Genomic DNA, 19,210 nt, shown 5'->3' with positions numbered 1-19,210 from the left:
TCGTGCCCACTTCTTTTTTTTCTTTTACAAGATCTCAATATTTTTTTAAATAGAATCATTTACTTATTTTTCGAACTTTACTTTACTCGAACTATCATTTACTTACTTGTCTATCAAAAAAAGAAATTTAGCGATCTTAATAACTATATCGGTCACATTATTTAATCTCAAGATATTTGCATGTGAAATATATATATGTAATATCAGAGATGAGTACCAGTCAGTAACTTACCGAGATGAATAGCGGGAAGTCAGTGGTACTACCAAAAAGTAAAATTTCTGACTGATAGAAGGCACTATCGTGTTTAAGATAGGACACTTTACACTAATTGCATATAATTAATTAATTACGATAAAAATCAGAATAGCATTATACAGAGATGATTCCTAAGAGTTATGGCTTTAATTTAATTCCTAAATAGTTCAAAATTCATCTTATAAACCGAGAAATTTCATTTTTTAATTTTCCCATAAGGAGATTAATTCTACTGTTTCACCGCTAAGTGGCTATAATGTTTCGTTGTCTGTGCATTGGACGATTTTTAAAACTTGCTTATAATTAAGAAACGGGAAAAATATCTTTATAAAACTAATCTTAATTAATTTCTTGCGTTTTCATTTGAACCTTCGAAAGTTAAAAGATTCTACCTAGAAGTTGAGGAATTTGAATTATTTCTTTTTGCCACCTGTCGATTGAATACGATTAAATATTACATATATATATGTCGGAGAAGGGTCAGGACTATCGTTGCGTTATAGCGAAGACTCGGTTGGTACTACGTGAACGAACACTCCCGACGCGACAATCAACGGCTGTGGTGGAGCACTTGCAATGCTAATGACGTTGGTCTTAGGTCCGGTAACGAATTCACAGTCAACGGGATGAGAGATATACTTGCTCTAACTCAAACGTGTACTACTCACGGATCGTAAGGCGCTAGTCCCTTCGTCGATGAGATCTCCAGAAAGAATGAATTTTCGTTCCAATGATGCCACAGAGGAAAACTATCATGGGGTGTGTCTAAGGACACGAGGTCATCGGATTCGTCAATTGGTCAATTTGGGACAAAGGTTGCCTGTCCGTTTGGAAAATCTTAATTACCAGAAAAACGCAGGTTTTACTGTCAAGTACCTCTATGGGTATTTCCTTTAATGAGGGTCATACTATAACTCCGCACCTTTGTTAGGCGAAGCGCCCGTCCCGTTGACCGCGGCTACGTTCGGCGACGGATGGTCGCCTTGAGCCCAAGTTTTATTATCGCAGTTAGCAAACAGGTACAATTGGGTAGAATGACGACAAATTGTTTAATTATAACTGTAAACTTTAATTACAAGTTTATGGGGTTTTCCGAGGTTCCAGAGGGAAGGCTCCGGTGTCCTTTCATCTCCGACATATACTTATACATTTCAGATCAAATATATCAAAATTAAGCGAGGGGAACGGTATGATTATTAAGATCGTTAAATTTATTTTTTCATGATGTACAAGAATATAAAAAAAAAAACTATATGATTTCATTTGAAAAAATGACGATGACCTTGAAAAAACCTTTGCAATAACATTTGCAATAATATGATCCTTGAAATAATGTAGCTTTATTGTGAAAAGTTTCTCATATAACAATGTAGAATTTAGGATTTCCTATATTTAGGTTGCGTGCAGCTGTAGCAAAGATTGTAATTAGTAACAATATGTATGTATTTGCAATGTGCGATAAGATGTGGCCATCATAAAATTAATAGAGATGTATGTTTTTTTTTTTATTATTCATTTATTTAAATTTTACAATTTGTCCAGTAGGACATTTGGTAAAATATTATAGCGGTATACTAATATAACATGTGGGTGGCTACCCCCAGCGGGGTACCATCATCGTGTTTGTTAGGTTATGTCCTTTGTGAGATCTGTTGGGTGTTTCCTTTTTAATCTTCTTTTTATGCTTGATGTGTTGATCGTTTCCGCTGCCAGCCGGTTTGGGTGCGTTGCTATTTTTTCTCTGTACCTTCTTGCACTAGAGATGTATGTGTACATATTTGATTAACGTATTTTGTAAAGAAATTTCGATCTTTTTACAGTTCCCCCAAACAGGTGTAAAATTACATCTGAATAAATTTAATTCATTGAAAAAGCAAGATTATATTAACGTAACTCTTTAATATCACTAGATATTACCAAATATTACAATGAGTTAACCGCTTGCATAAAGTCACTGATCCTTCACATCGTCTGTTTTGGGTTAAGATTCTCCCTCTATTTAGTATAATGGCTCCTAAACCGAAGCGCACGGACAAGTTAGGTATATTAAAAAATTATTAATAACTCGTAAAATTTTAGTTGAAAAATTTGAAAAATGTTTTTCAAACCTGTAAAGCATGACTAATATAAATTTATAAAATTAGTGATGTAAGAAGTTTAATTCAACACACGTTCAGTTTTAACCTTAACCATGTGGTTTGTTGCCCGTTTTATCTCTGTTAAAAAAACTATCGATATGAATATGGTTATATTACTTTCCTACATCTCGAAAGATTACTTAACAAGATCATTTTTGATCAAGGTTTTGTATATGCTTTGTATAAATTAGAAATTATGCATAATTAAGAACTTGGTGTTACAAATATTTTGCTAATATAAAATCTAGATAGTATGTATAATATTTTGATCATTTATTATGTTTTTTTCAGCCAGTAAACCGGCTGAGAATAAGATAGAAAAGAAAATTGATAATGGGTAGAAGTCAATTAATGCAGCATCTAGATTTAAGTCACAAAGCCAGCTGTGAAAACATCCACCACTGCAAAGAAAGCAGCAGCTGCTAAATCAACAAGTGCTATGAACTTTGCCTGCAGTGAAACCTATACTTGCAAAATTTAAGAAAATGTTCAATCTGTGAAAAGATACAGGAAGGTGGAAAATCAGCTGTGCCACTTCAGAAGGCATTTAAAGTCCAGAAAACGGTCAATATACATAATTTTAACAAAAAAATTTTGGTTCACACATATAATATGATTTATCTGAATCTGCATTTATTTACAGATATTGAAAGGTGTTCATGGATCAAGAGCAAGGAAAGTAAGGGCATCTGTATATTTCTATTGGCCAAAAACATTTAAGCCACCAAGAAACTCCAAATATGCGAGAAAATCTGTCCCAAATAGAAACCAGTAAGCATTAAATATTGGTGTTATTTTTATGTATCTACTTATTTATATAAATTTAATTTTTCATATTCTATAATATACATTAATCATATAAAATTAATTGTAGGTAAAAAATATCCAAAATGATTATATTTATTTCAGTTTGGATGCATTTAATACCATAAAATTTCCACTGACCACTGAAGCTGCCATGAAAAAGATTGAAGACAACAACACATAAGTTTTTATTGCACATACTCCTGTGAATAAATATCATATCAAAGCTTCCATTAAGAAACTGTACTACGTTAATGTGGCTAAAGTTAATACTTTAACCTTTTGGCTGCGGAGCGCTCAGAAACGAATTGCACTCTGGGCAGCCAGTGTGACAGTGGGAGATAGGCCGCGCTAGTGGCATGATGTGCGAGTTGTTCTTAACATGAAGCGCGGAGCCGATTTTGCTGGGCTTTTCCTTGAGGCAAACGATAATATTAATAATAATAATAATTTTAATAATCTTTAATAATCTTTTTTCGTATGATATAGTTCAAAACAGGGTTCAATGCATAATCCAACGTTACAGTCTTTACATTGGAATCGTGTTTCGGCTCGCATTTTGTGTTTGCTACAAACCACACATTTCCGCCGACCGTTCTGCCGCGTTCCTGTTGGATTGGTGTATTTTGATGGAAAGTGTCTTGAAACCAGTCGTAAGAGGTTATCTTTGGATGCAGTTTGGCCTCCAGACTTATTGCTACATATATTTTCATTTGGATATTTTAGTAGAATTTCTTGAATCAGGCATAAATAAAACTTCGCAAATGTTATATTCTTTTTGGACGTAATTTTATAGAGTATGTAAGTATTATAGATCGAAAGGTCAAGCATGTGGAAAAAGAATTTCTTATACCATTTCAGAGTTTTCTCAACGATATTAATGGAATTTAGAATCATATCAGTTTTATCAACTGCTCCCATAATGCGATTATAGTCTACTATGACACTTGGTTTCAGTATTGGTGCTCCCGTTTTAACATCTCTTTTCTTTGTTCCTACATACTCAGCAGAATGACAGCTTGATAATACCAGTACTTCTCTTTTGTCCATCCATTTTAGTGCTAACAGTTTATCCGTAGACTGAAACGCAACTTCGCCTTTACATAATTTATTAGATATATTAGGCATTCCACGTCTGGTTTTCCTTACTGTTCCAAATGCATTTGTCTTATTTTGGTATAGTAGGGAAAATAAAGCTGGGCTTGAGTACCAGCTATCGGTGATCAAAACATGACCTTTATTCAGATACGGTTCCATCAGCGTCATGACAATATTCCCTGATTTGCCAATTTCTGCTAAATGATTATTGTTAGTTATATTTTTACGTGCTTCACAATAGACAATAAAATCTTCAATATATCCGGTATGACAGTCATAAACAACAAACGACTTAATCTCAAATTTTCTTCGTTTTAAAGGAATAAAATGCTTGGAAAAACATCGCCCTTTGAAAAGCAGCAAACTTTCGTCGATGCATAAATGCTGATATGGGTAAAATGATCGTGAAAAGGAATTTCGCAGTCTATCAATGATGCTCCGTATCTTTATTAGCGCATCTTGATTTGTTGTCTCACTGTTATCGTGAAAGTACAGCATTTGTAAGAGAGATATATATCTTTCTTTTTTCATGATTCTTGGAAAATGTTCTGTTCGTAGCAATTCGTCGGTTGACCAATATTCATCTATTGATAATTTCCTTACTCTTGAGATTAACATCGACAGAGCAAAAAATCGATACATTTCGCTTACTGTTGTATTTTTCCATGCAATCAATCGTGAGCACTTACTGTGTGAAGTTTTCGTGGTATAATAATTGTTAGTTTTTTCCACAATATGTTCAAGCATATTTTTGGAAAAGAAAAGTTGAAAGATTTCTAATATTGACGATTTATCATCAATATTTGCTTTAATTCCGGGTAGATTTTCATCAAAATTAAAAACTTTTGGAATCAAATTTTGTGCATTCCAAAGAAATTGACGTGGATTAATTCCGGAATTAGATTCCGAGCTACTTGACAGTAGGCGTCTTTTGTGATATGTATTTTTATTTTTACCTGTGTATCCAATTTCTCCAAAAATTTCAGAATTGTCAGAATCTGCTGACAGTTCCATATCATCGCAGGCCATATTCATCAATTTGTCTATGATGGAGGCACAATTTATGGATATTATATTTGATTTTTGTGAAAAAAACTCTGAATAAGATACGTATGCTGCCAGTGTGTCGGAAGAAAACGATTGAATGTGCATTATTGGGAAGTTGTTGATAATAAATGAACGCAGCGCCTAAAGGCGCTGTTCGCTCGGAGAAGACGTCTCTGGCTAAGCACCTATAGGCGCTGTTCGCTTACAGGCAGCGACTATGGCTAAGCGTCTATAGGCGCTATTCACTCAGAGGCAGTAACTATGGCTAAACGCCTATAAGCGCTCTTCGCAGGCAAAGGGTTAATTAGGCCAGATGGTAAAAAGAAAGCATATATACGCTTAACTCGTGATTATGATGCAGTTAATGTTGCTAATAAGGTTGGAATAATATAAATATATCTATATGTGATTGATATGGAAGGAGAAGTGTATATAGATGTATTTATATGTCGGAGAAGGGTCAGGAATAAGGTTGTGGGCGCTCGATGAATCTTCATTGGAATCGGCCATCGTCGTGTTATAACGAAGGTACGATCTGTTAATACGAGTATGGATACTACCGACTCGAAAATCAACCGCGGCGGTTGGACACTCGCGATACTAGTGATGTTGGTCTTAGGTTCAATAACGAATCCGCGGTCAACGGGATGATAGATGTACGTGCTCACAAAAATCTAAGTCGGACTCTTTGCGAAAACGTGGTATATCCACCGAGCGTACAGACACTAAGTAACTCGCTAATACGACCTCACGAGAGAATGATTCTCCGTCGCGATGATGCTGCAGAGGAAAACTATGATGGGGTGTGTCTGAGGACACGAGATCATCGGATTCGTCGAGGATACCCTTCGTTCAGAAGGTGAGGGAATTCAGAGGGCGTTGCTGCTAATTGGTCAATCTCCATATCGGTGGTTAGAAAAAGATGCTAGCCGCCCTCGAGGGAAAGTTGCTAGTGGGAGACGCCGTTCGTTGAAAAATAGGTCTCTCCTATCTTCCCGTAGTTGGGACAAAGACTGTTTGTCTGTTTGAAGGACTTTAGTTAACTAAACCTTAAGATTTATAACGGGCCCTCGGGCTAGCCGAACATGTACTGCGGAGACGCATCGATATCTGGCAATCATCTTACTCGAAGAATAGGGTCTGCGTGTGGCGAGCCACGGGACAGAAACCGTTGGAATGTTTACTGTCGCGTGCCGCCACAAATATTTCTTTTAAGGAGAGCTATAGAATTACTCGATACCTTTGTTAGACAAAGCGTTCATCCCGTGACCGCGGCTACGTTCGGCGACTGGCTGTCGCCTCGAGTCCAAGCTCATTATCACAACTCGCGAACAATTACAATCGGATTGAATAACTACAATTGTTTAATTACAGCTATAGTAGACTCTAGATTACAATGTTGCGGGATTATCCAAAATTCCAAAGGCTCCGGTGTTCTTTCATCTCCGACATATATGTAATTGATATGGACAGAAAAGTGTATCTGTGCAATAAAGCATGTTGATATAAAAAATCTTGTTACTGTATTTCTTTAGAAATTTTATTCAGTAAATTCCTTTTATTGATTAAATGACGAAGGTAAGGCATTTCTGAAATTTCAAACTTTAAGTTCTTTTCAGATAAAATAAATGTTTACAAAATCAAGAAATTAGTATTTTTCATCGACTATATAATACTTAGTTACTATCACTATTTCACCGCTAGATAATTATGTACAATGTTTGTATGCCCATCACAGGCCTACATATATACATACATATGTACATGCATTGTTCATCAATTGACCAGATTTTCAACAGTAAAAAAACACGATTAAGTTCTCTTTTTGTTTCTCTGTCGAAAATACTAAATAAGCATTTAGGAAAGCAGCATACATTTGTGATTAGCTTATGCATTTATGATTTAACTGACTTTATCAGTTAAGGGTACACAAATGTACATAATATGCAAACATGTACAAAATATCGACAGTAAAGTATTCGTCCTATTTTGTGGTTGAAATGAAGAAATTAGTTTCTATTTAAGTTTTATTTATTTAGTTATACTCAAAAAAATGCGCATTTCCATAAACATCAGCGATCAACTTATTGTTTTAACACGAAGAATGAATTGCACATCATAGTTTAGGTTAGGTTTTCTGTGTTGAATAACATCAGAATAGTAACTTCCTAATCTAGAAATCTCTTTATGGGCTGAAATTAAAACGATACTACTTATTTACTATACTTCAACACGAAGAACAAGTCAATATGAAGTTCCGGAATTTTATTATACATATACCTATAATATATGTATACTTAAATTAAATGGTACTTGTAGTAGTCATGTGAGCAAACTATGCGCAGAATTAGGAAAAATCTGTATCGTAAATGAGCGCCAAATGTTTATAAATCATATATCATTTGAGAGCCAGGAATATTAAAAGAATAATTCGTGGCTGAGAAGGGAATCTTAATGGTGCAACGGAAGTGCCAGGCGACCGGAAGATTAGTTTGCTCAGTCTGCCGCGAATCTTCGCTGGTAGTGGATGTATTTTTGATGGCTCTGTGAAAATTAAGGTATTTTCAAATGTATTTTAATTAATGCAGCTTCGTGTACTTAATGTTTTGCAATAAATATTTATTGAAAATGTTTAGTCTCACTAATTATTACTTCTATGTTGTATGTTTTTTATTCGGATAGTTATAAGATAATAAATTTATATCTTAATTACCTATTACTTCTTATTTGAGATCTTTCAGAATATGTATTTGATATTATTTCTACGTACTTTAACATAATAAAATAGTAGTTTTAAATTAATTTTACTAACAATTATACTTTTAATGATTTAAGTATTTAGGTAGTTGTATGATAGTATTGTATGTATTATTAATTAGTTAGCTAAGAATTTGAAATTTGTTAAAGTATTATTGATCATTATTATTACATATTTTATATTATAACATTATAAGATAGTAGTCCAACTATTGTTTAATTTATTAACTAACAATTTACGATTATAATTGAAGTATTGGATATCATTATTATGTATTTCTATAGTGTTTGAAGGTAATTTTGATTCAACTCTAAATACTAACAATTTATTTTAATTGATTATCGAGTAGCTGTTCCATCGTTGTTATTTAATGATTTGCATTCAATTAAATACAATTATCTGCGATATGTTACTTTTTTAAATCAGAAATTATTTGAAAGTTTAATTAAATACTAAAAATAAATTGATATCTTTGTATTGATTACAGCAGAATACCGTTGCAAATGTAACAACAATCTCTTGACAAACGATTGTATATTATATAATGGAATTATTTATTGTAAATTGTTCCATAAAATATACTCGGAAAAAGCTTAAATAAATCAAACCACAATAGCAGAAATAATTAAGAACACATGAGTTCGAGTGATAGAAAAATCGAATAGAAAAATTTCGAAAAAAAGTAAACTCCAATTCCTCAGCGCCTTTCTACTCTTTAGTTTTCTTAAAGAAAGAATTTATAATTATTAAGAATTTATAATCACCAATTTATAACGATATAACTATAAAATTTGATAAAATAAAATGTTTATTTTACTAAAATCGACTGAATAATAATGAAAAGAATAACAAATTTACAGCAGACCATCCTCCTATACAAGTACAAAAGAGAAGATGGTAAATTAAAAAGGATAACATCAAATGGAGGTGATGCGTTTGCCTGTGAAAACTGTAGCGCGTGGTAAACTCAATAAACTGGGTAAACTCGTTGTCTGCGGTAAGCGCCGATGATTTCCCACGAAGATGATATCAAGAGCACTCGGTTAGTCGATCGGTTAGTCGTCAAGCTTGAGAACGTCTAAGCGAGAGCGATCGATCGGTTCTAGTATGCAGAAGATGAGGACTTCAGAGCATCAGGGGTTCTGTTGATGGATCTGTTCTGACATGGGTAGAAAGGAGAGGATTCGCAAATAGCTCAACTCGCGATCTCTTTGACGTTGCTCGGCGGTAGTTTGAACAAGGAGAATTGGCCCCGTATAGCTAATCAAACTGGCTCCGATCGGCGATAGACATAAAATGGTAACCACGGATACTTTCACGATGTCCATAGCCATTTGGAGTTCCTCAGATTCCTCTCCGTTCCGCAAGTGTTCGTACGCCATCGGTCCCAAAGCTGCCTTAAAATTCAAGGAATCGATGAATCTCGCTTTCGCGCAATCCAGATTACACACACCTAACCTCAAAGTATAAGCGAAGTCAAGGAGATTCTATATGTATATGTATATATATAGTACTTTTTTATTTCGTAAGGCTACCTGCTTGTAACTATTGAATCGTTGTCTCTTATTGTTTGGAAAATCGATCATTGGTTTATTAATTCGATTATTAGTTTAATTCACTGATTATTTGTTAATTCAATGTTATTTGGCTAATCTAAAAAATATCCGATATGTTTAAATGTTTAAAATAGGGACACACCTCATCGATTTCGATGACCTTGAAATATGTTGCCAAAGTCAATTCTAACAATAAGAGAGTAAGTAGCTTTTTCCTACGCTATAATCGCTGCTGCCAATAATAATAATAATATTACGAAATATATAAACTAAATATTATAGACATATAAACAGAAACTGTTTTAACGGCTCTAACTAAAGTTATAACGAAAGAACTAGCATAGCCAGGGCTGCATAATTTTCTCTTACTACATGTATTCTTCATGGCATACCTGTATGGTACCCTTCGGTAACCAACAAACCACTACGAACAATCGTTCTTTCCACGTCAATGGAGTACGCCAGGTCGCCAAATAGGTGGCGCAACTTCTTCCCTGTGTTCGTCGTGTATAACGAAGGAGACGTATATAACAAAGAAAGAAACGAGTTGAGATTAATTTGCAATTTTTGGTAATACATATACAGTGATTCTCGAAAATATTTCAACATTTATCGTAGAAAACTTTCATGTATGTATACAGGATATTTTTCAGTATTGACGATATAACAGAGAAGGGGAGTGATTCTACATGAAAACAACAAATCGAAAATGTCAGATAAATTGTTTCCATTAGAGGTTTTGTTTTTGAGAAAATCGACTTTGGAAATTCGTTTTGTATGTGAATTTGGCTAGCTATCGACTACTAGGTGATTGATTATTCTATGAACACGCAAAGATGTGTAAAATAACGTGGAATAAAATTTTTGCATTCAAGGTCTCATTTTCAAGAAAATAAAGTTTTAACATATTTAATTAAAAATTTACCATCAATCCGATTAGAATACATGATATATAGAGCCCGAATCTGGATACAGACCAATTCACGAATTCAATGTCAGCACCAATGACTCCGACCAAAATCGGTTGAACCAGCTGCCAAAGTGTATGCGTCACTCGTCGAAAGGACGTCGTCTAAATTCATACGAACGTGTTTTCATACGATCAGTCACAAAGTCTACGTCCATATTTACTAATTTTTATTTATAACCAATATGATTAAAAGTTACAGTATAAGAATTAGTAGATTAGTTTAACTGATTTTAATTACGAATAACTGTTATAGATCATCAAAATGTTTTCAGTTATCGATAACCGTTATCGATGAAAAATTTTCCTTTGGTTACCGATAACTCATTATAGATAAGAGAATTGTTTGCCTATAATTATTATGTACGAGAGAAATGTTGTTATTATCGTCGATAAACATTATTCGTGACAGAATTCTTTTTTGCTTATTGATAAACATTTTTCACGACGGAATTTTTGACAGTACATTTTCTTTTGTTACCAATAACTACTACAGGTTAATACCTTCTTATAGAGAGTGTCGAAATAGATCTATTAATCTATATAAATATATCTAAAAGAAATTTCATCTACCATATAAATAGTACAACTTTCTTGACCTTTAGAGTTTTTCCACACGACTATTAATAAAATATATTTAGATGTTCCGATTTAAATGTCTCTCCCCTTGTATAACAAACGAATAGAAGTGACTTTCGTCTAAGTCTAGATAGTACTGATCATTATTAGAGTAATGTTAAAATCAAAATTAACGATGACTGAAAATAACCAAAGAAAAATTTCATCACCAAGAATGGTTATTGGTAACCAGAAATGTTCGACCGTTTCACGGGGAGCATCTCCGTTCACAGTATAACGCGTTAAAGAGAGTCGTAAATTGTCGTCTTGATGCGATAATCGACGTCACAAATCAGTCGATCCCCTATTTTGGTTAAGATAATAGGGCTGGTTTGAATGATAGTAACACTGAGTTAACGGTTTAAATATAACTTCTATTTCCAACAACTTTTGAAGAATATAAGTGTCTGCGAATGGTGCGTGCGAGAGACGTCGAAGTGTTTTCAGCGATGTGTCTTCTGATCGAAGAGTTAATAGCAAGTGATTTTCTTTGACAGTGATGTCTAGAAGGAAAATTAGTGATGGGTGCTGACCACCCCCCACCAACGCCGCTCGCGGTAGAAATGGCCTTCGAACATCGTACATGAGAAAACTCGCTTATCCCATGTTTTACCGCAATGAGCAATAGCCCCACGGAACGTTTCGACTTGAAGGACGTATTGTGGCAGTTAAGAGTCTCTACAGTAAAGGAAAATATGCGAAATCGTATGATGGCAATTAACGGTTCCTTGGGATTATTGCGAGTTTGTTTACACAGCTGCCGATCATCTTGTGCGAAGGATGGACGAGAACATGTAGTTGGATCGCAGGACGTAACAAGAAAAAAGTTCTGTCATCGATGATGGTTATCGGTAACAAAAAACATTTTGATCCTTTATCACGTTTATTTGTAACCAGAATGTTTAAAAATCATCTTTTCTTAATCATTTAGTTTTTTGAAGAGTTTGGTCGAGGATTTAGCGATCACTGTCTTCTGTTTAAATGAAAATTACTTTTTTGTTAATGACATTTCTCACAAAAATTTCAAGAATAACTACAATTTTTGGTTCGTGCATGTTTCATCGAAGAAACTAAATACTTATCTTACTCTACTTATGATCTATGAGGAGACGAGTGTAATGAAAAAAAGACGGAACACTTACGTCAAAAGAAACGGTCAAAATTCTCCAACCAACCATGCTGACGAACGACATGACTAAACTGGCGAGGTATCCTCCACCAGAGATGGTCATTTTAGCAGTTGCTGTTGTGCACATCAAAGAGCCAAGCACCAAGCAGATTATTCGATACCAGTTGGCGTTTTTCTAATTCGTTGAACGCCGATAGAGGAAACAGGGAGAGGGCAAGGAAAGTGGAAGAAAGGATACTCACGTGGCTACGATGAGGGATAAATACGAAGCAGATACCCAGAAAAGTTCCTGCCATAATGCCCAATATCGAATCGCGAATACCGATGGATAATATGTAATACCACCATTTGCTTCTATCCTCGTCTGAAAAACAATTATAATTATCGATCATTTATTGCAGACGAAAATTCGCCTAAATAACAGATGTGAATGTTACAATTAATGAAGATGGTGATCAAAAGACGCGAAAAATGTATGTACGTAAAAAAGAAGAGAATTTCATTGCGTATATCGAGTTAATGATTGTTATTATCATACATAATTGAATATATGGATCCTTTAAAGTCTAACGTTTCTTCGAATGTTACAAAGATAATTCTTAAATTATACGATCGTACCGTTGGCGAAGACGAATGAGTAGCAAATCGTGAACAGGGAGATAACATGCACGACGTCGATACAGGCAGCAGTGGAAAGAATCGTAGCGAGTCCATGGTCTTCGCCATAACCATGCTCAGCCAAAGCCAGGATAGAGTTCATGATTAACACTGGCGACATACAGCCGAGTATTGTTCTTTGCACCAATATAAGTTGATAATAAAAACGAAAAATAGTCAGTAATCTAAAAGTAAACGAGCGCGAAGAGGAAAAAAGGGCATATTCCTAGCAGAACCGTATTTGGTAGAATATAACATACTTTGTAATATTGTATTTCAATTAAGGGAGATTTTCTGCAATGAGAATGCAGTCCCACTTTACAGTAATTTGTGTAAACCAATAAAAAAACCAACTCAAAATCATTTTGCATATCCGAGCATGCTATAAATTCATAGTGAACTAATTTAATTTGGGACAAGATTTTGTTTAATTACTCTGTTGTGACATGCATATACAATTCTTACTATGCGCACATCACTATACATTGACACTGACATCGATCGTGTTCATCAATATTTGTATGTATTAATAAACTTTTGCGCTTTTGAATATAAGCATCAGAAAATTGATGCTATATGTGCGAGTCTTTATTATATACATAACAAAACACACACACGGTTAATTGTTCATTTTCTGTTTAATAGAAATAGGATATGAAAATTAACGATGTATAAATATATCGTATTTTGTAAAACATGGCTTTGCCAGGTATCTGCCAAAAAAGAAAAAGATATTGTCTTGTTTTAGACTGGTCACTCACCCAGCCATAAAAGACCAGTCCCAGTGATACGACAGAATGTATCTGCAGCATATCGAGAGAACGAGAACTTCGATCGAGGAAGGAACGATGGCCAGCATCATTATGAATATAGTATGTTTTCCCAGACTGGTAGTTGACAGCTGAAGTCCAGCGCGTATCATGATAAAGGTTAGGCAAAATGTTCTGATCTTAGAGGTTGTCACTGCACCGAGTTCCTCGTGAATATTGTAAAGTCCAGAATTGCGAACTATTATACCGGCGACTAGCATGCCGAACACCGGTGGAATCCTTAAGTAAGGAATTGATGACAAGCACCAGCCGAGCCAGGCTGAGAATAACGCGAGAATGTATAAACCAAAACCGTCGTTTGTCGGTAACATCGTATCGCCCAATATAAAATATAAAACCGCCCAACCCATCCACATTATAAACACGATAGTCATTAAATGGAATAATTTTGCCCAGGTGATAAATTTGTATCCGAAACACTGTGAAATAGGCTTCGTTACGATTGCGTTGCGTATCAGAGGAGGAAATATGGTTATTCGATGACAAAACGTGATATCCTCATATTCGTCTTGTAGCTCGTTATCCATTTTTTACAATCTTCGTTTCTATTTTCTTCAAATTTTAGTCCTTTAATTTACTGATATTATCGCAATCTTTCTAGCTTCGGTCGATCGAATCCTGATTCAGTCGATTAATATAGGAACTGATTATTCTTTCCACGTATAGTAATCGTGACACTGTGACATCGAGGTTAAGCTTTTCTTCGATTGTTTTCTTCCGCTTTGAACGGTACTGATCGATACTTGCTTGCATCGAGTGTCGATAACCATAGTCGATTTGTGCTTTCTAAGTTATTATTAGTATCAATACAGTTTACTTACATTAATATTCGGATACAGCGCTATCTCTGTATTTGTTAGAAAAAAGTGATTTGATTTTGATCGATTGTGTGCTGGTTTTTATTGGTTTACCTAAATTACCGGAAAATGGTCTCTTGTTGTAGAATGATAAAAAATAGTTTAAAACCTTTAATATATTATTTGTAAATTCACTAATATTTGTAGTCAGTAAACTATTGTATAGGAAAACTCTGCCAATCAAAAAGTCGACTCGCAATGAAATTCGATCGGTTTTCACGGAAAATGGTAGTTGCATCAGCGCTTCCTTTTTTCGTCGGTTTAGTTCGGCAAGAAGGACGCGTTCTCTTGGCTTTTCTTGCAAAATCTTCCTCGGCTTCTGTTGGTCGGTCCCACTTGGCCTCCCTCCTCTTTCCTTTTGTCCCACTTACCTCGACCTGAGTTCGCGCCTGAGTTGCGACACAAGTTCCATCTTCCTTTTCTTCCCTTTGCCTTCCAAAATATACCGCCAACTGTGCAATCGTCACGTCTGAAATTTTTCCTTAAAAGCTCGTACAGCAGACACATTCAATGATGTACGTAACTGTGTGTCAAATTATTTATTATTTTAACTTATCGCGTGTGGACGCTGAAACTTTCCTCATCACTCACTACGATAAAAGCAAACACAATATCCATCAAAACTAAACTAACAAACATGCTATAAATTCGTAATAACTATAATTCGTAGTAATAAAATTCCTAGTAATCTTCCAGTAAATACAATTTTTAAATGTTGAAACTACCTCCTTATTGTTGCATTAATAAGAATTAATTTGTAATTGTTACAGATTACAACGCATATTTTTTAAAGAAGCCGCAAGAAACAGCTTTTCGTTGACATCGCACAGCTCTGAAAGAATAACTTATGTAAGGGTAATTTTATTTATCCAAAAATGTATTCAATTAATTACAGTTGCTCGCGAAAGTATTCATGTAGAACGTTTATAGAAGCCTTCTATAAATATGAAATATGTATCTTGCAATTTGTACATACATACATTTTTTCACATTGCTTTTTAAATTTTACCAATATAGTCACGTTAGTCGATTCGTATTAAAGCGCCAATGACATTTCAAAACTTTTCATACAAGTGCACAATATATTCATAAAAATTCTTTATTAGATGTTCAAATACTTTCATGAGCCACCGTTTATATTTCAACACTCGAAATGTATAAACTTTAGCTCCCCGATGATTTTATGATCTAGCTATACGTATAGTTTCCAGCTATAATACGGTAGAACGAACGGAACGAACCCCCCATTTCCTCGCTTCTACTACTTCCTTTCCCTGTCTTTCGTCCGCAGTTATACGTATCAAAGCGGCTTTAATTATCGTTTGGATAATTTTTAATACGATTTCGGCGAAAAGTCGCGAGTCATTCGAGCATGTATTTTCCCCAGGTCTTTGACCCGAGCTAACCACTTAAATCACCGGTATTGGATTTGTGTCTGGCTGGGAAAATAGCACTCTTGGAAAATGAATATCTATTTTGGTTGTTGAAACGACGCAGTCGTTCGTACCAATAGGTAGTCGGACGTCAAGTGGATTTCAGGTTATTGAACCTGCTCATTGATCCTTTTCCGTACACCGACGCGCGTTTGCCATCGAGTTACCGCGAGCAGCGCCTACCACCAACACCTTTAACCCCGGATGCGATTTCGCCGACATCGGCATGGCACCAGCACGGCACACCTCGTCTCTCACCCTTTCCATACTTTATCCCTTCTTTCGATCTTCCACCAATTCGACTCGCATGAAAATTTAACCAAACGCGGCAAACATTCCACCTACCAACGATCGATAACACTTAACGATCGATGATTATCGACGGCCAAGAATTCCGAGCTTCTTGGCTTCCATATTTGTTCCTACAATACCACATATCTGCTGAATCGTCAACTCTTGATACGCACGTGTGCACACAGTTCTCTGTATATCAATGCTATGTATATTCTTTATCATAGGTGTTAGGGCATTTGGAAAAAGTTAAGTAAATTTGGGTAATGGAAAAATGGAAATATTTTTTTATTTTCCTTATTTACATATCTATTTATATTGTATCGAGGCTTAGGACTGTAAAACTTTTTATTTATATGTAGAAAGATCAATTTTCATTTCTTCCATCTATATTTGCCGATATTGGCCGTCGTATAAGCCTATCTTTCTTCTGAGAATACTTTTGTTAAAAAATTACAGTTTTTGTCGTATCATTCTATAGTCTACAATCCCATGTAAGATTGGCAGCAATGTTAGGATAGGTATTAAATATATAAACCGATGGTAAACGTAACAGAAAGGAAAGAGAAATTTGTGTACGTTATTCCTGGACGATTTACATATACACATATATCAGCTAGCTAGTTCTCGACAAACTGTCGCAATGCGCCGCGCCACTCGATTCACCGTGTATTCGCATTGCGAGACGGCCATCAAATAATGACCGAGCGCAAACATCGACACGCTAATGGTAAACTATTTTATACGATCATCTACTTTTCGTTAATTATACATTCATCGTCGTTGTGTGATTCCACGTTTTTGTCAATCCTTTTTTTCCTCCGATTTTTGTGAGGAAGATCGACGGTCGTGATAATTATTCTTAAGACAAAGTCTTAAGCTGCACCTTCACTGAAGCAATAACAAGCAACTTTTTGTTGCCTGCCGTTGCTGCATGTTCCAAACACGTATCTACCCAACAAGTCAACATTGCAGAAACATTGCGTCCACACCGACATTGCCGAAGTTGATATTTATTCCTAGCAATAAAAACACATTGAAGTGCCATGTATTGCCATGATTTTTTCATTTCTATTAGATTTTTATTTTATTTTATTTTTCTTTGCTTTCGTTCGCTCCAAACGGAAATAGGCAATAAGCTGCAACTTTTGTCACTGGATAGAGTTACTACATAGAAATGTGAAGAAAAATGAAGGAACATTAAATAACAATCAGGACAACATTTTCAGGAAACGTGAAATATCAACAGGAAGTTCCTCGTTGTTGCTTCAGTAAGGACGTAGCTTCACGATCTCGTGGAACATACATGGGACGCTTGCTAGTCTTCGTATCGCTTTACATATCGCGTCTCTCGCGTTCCGTGTTCGTCCATTTGCTCGTCCATCCCTTGCTGTACATCAGTGTGCGTCGTCGCGCGTCTGTTTGTCCGTTCGTCTCTATCCCATCCCTCTCTTCCTTTGTCTGTCCGTTAACGAAAGATCCTCTTTGTGCGCTTCAACTAGTTACCGGTACAACGTGCTTCGGTGAACATTGTTTCTCATTTTGCTAACGACATACCTATGCTTCCCTGACATTTTACGTCCGCGAAGATTCGATCTCTGCGCCTCTGTGTTCTCAAACATGCAGAGAAGAGAGAGAGAGAGAGAGAGAGAGAGAACGAGAGAGAAAGATAAACCGATTCGTCTTTGTTTCGAACGATCTGAACTCGCCTTGAAAAAGTTTGCAACTTTTTCGAACCGATCCTCGCCAACGTTTCGCCGTCGGTGTTCGTTCGCTAATGCTTTTCCACTCGTCGACTACGTCTCAACGACGACGAGCATTCGCTTAGTTTATTAGCGACGATTTTAATCTCTCTACAAAAGAGAGGATAACGAGGAGGGAATAGAGCAGAAATCAAAGAAAGAGACCAAGTTAGAAAGCAGAGAACCATGCGAAAGAGGCTTTTCTTCTTTTGATGCTCCTACTTAGCGTACACGGGTCCGTGTTTCGTGTCGTACGCGTGGAAAGAGTACCCTCGAAACTGGCCGTAACGACCGGTAACCCCATCCTAAACGAAGCCTTAAAGAGGGAAGGGCAGGGTAACCGTGTAACAAGAGGCTGTGCAAAGGGGTTGAAGAGTCGCGAAACCATGGAGGGGAAGCACGAACGACGTCTACGGGCACGGCGTGACGTGGCTGTATTGTAACTCAAGACTTTTCTTGCACTCGTCTTTCTCTTATCCGTCGCGCTCCGCTCCTCTCTACATTTGCGCATAAAACTGTTTTCTACGTCTCGTTTTGCCTCCTTGTCCTCTCTCCCTTTCTTTCAACCTTTGCTCCTTCTCCTTTACCTTTAGCTCATCTCCTTTACCTCATTCTCATTGCGACGTTTTCTCACGCCTCTCTTCGCTAAAAACATGGTTTCTCTTCTTTATAGTTAGTTTCTCTATCCCTCTCTCGTTGTCCTCTTATCCCAGATTAAGCGCACACTACAAGCACAGTAAAATCGTTGCGAAGTGTTTCACCCATGTTCGGGTTTCATTTTATCGAGTCACCTATTCGTGCAATCTTCTCGGGGAAATTTCCTTTCCTAATTCCATTGGAGTGAAGATTCCAGCACCGAGACGAGTTAAAGGCAATGTTTAAGTTGCGCGCCCCTGGTCTAGACTATGCGGGAACATACACAGGGAAAATTTTGTTGACGTATCAAAGTTGCAGTCACGTATGAGTCCTTGAAGAAGAGGAACTAAAGAAGGGAGGAAAGTAGGGACAGGGCGACAGGGGATGAACCCT

General features: G+C 36.0%; 1 protein-coding gene and 1 pseudogene across 1 annotated transcript; one reads left to right on the top strand and one right to left on the bottom strand.

Moving 5' to 3' along the window:
• The first annotated feature begins 2,263 nt into the window (after positions 1 to 2,263).
• On the top strand, positions 2,264 to 6,028 carry LOC117216904 (annotated as a pseudogene).
• Positions 6,029 to 8,890: 2,862 nt separating this feature from the next.
• LOC117217083 (sodium/hydrogen exchanger 9B1-like) lies at positions 8,891 to 14,601 on the bottom strand. The gene is made up of 7 exons (XM_033464388.1): positions 13,790 to 14,601; positions 12,990 to 13,165; positions 12,614 to 12,735; positions 12,385 to 12,546; positions 10,583 to 10,729; positions 10,050 to 10,151; positions 8,891 to 9,498 (listed from the first exon to the last, which is right to left on the bottom strand). Exons 1-7 carry the CDS (start codon positions 14,383 to 14,385, stop codon positions 9,235 to 9,237), a joined length of 1,569 nt encoding a protein of 522 aa, XP_033320279.1. The 5' UTR covers positions 14,386 to 14,601; the 3' UTR covers positions 8,891 to 9,234.
• Positions 14,602 to 19,210: the final 4,609 nt, after the last annotated feature.

This window comes from Bombus bifarius, unplaced genomic scaffold, assembly GCF_011952205.1.
Source record: "Bombus bifarius isolate JDL3187 unplaced genomic scaffold, Bbif_JDL3187 scf7180000007974, whole genome shotgun sequence".
Taxonomy (NCBI): domain Eukaryota; kingdom Metazoa; phylum Arthropoda; class Insecta; order Hymenoptera; family Apidae; genus Bombus; species Bombus bifarius.
This window is presented reverse-complemented; position numbering and strand designations above follow the sequence as displayed.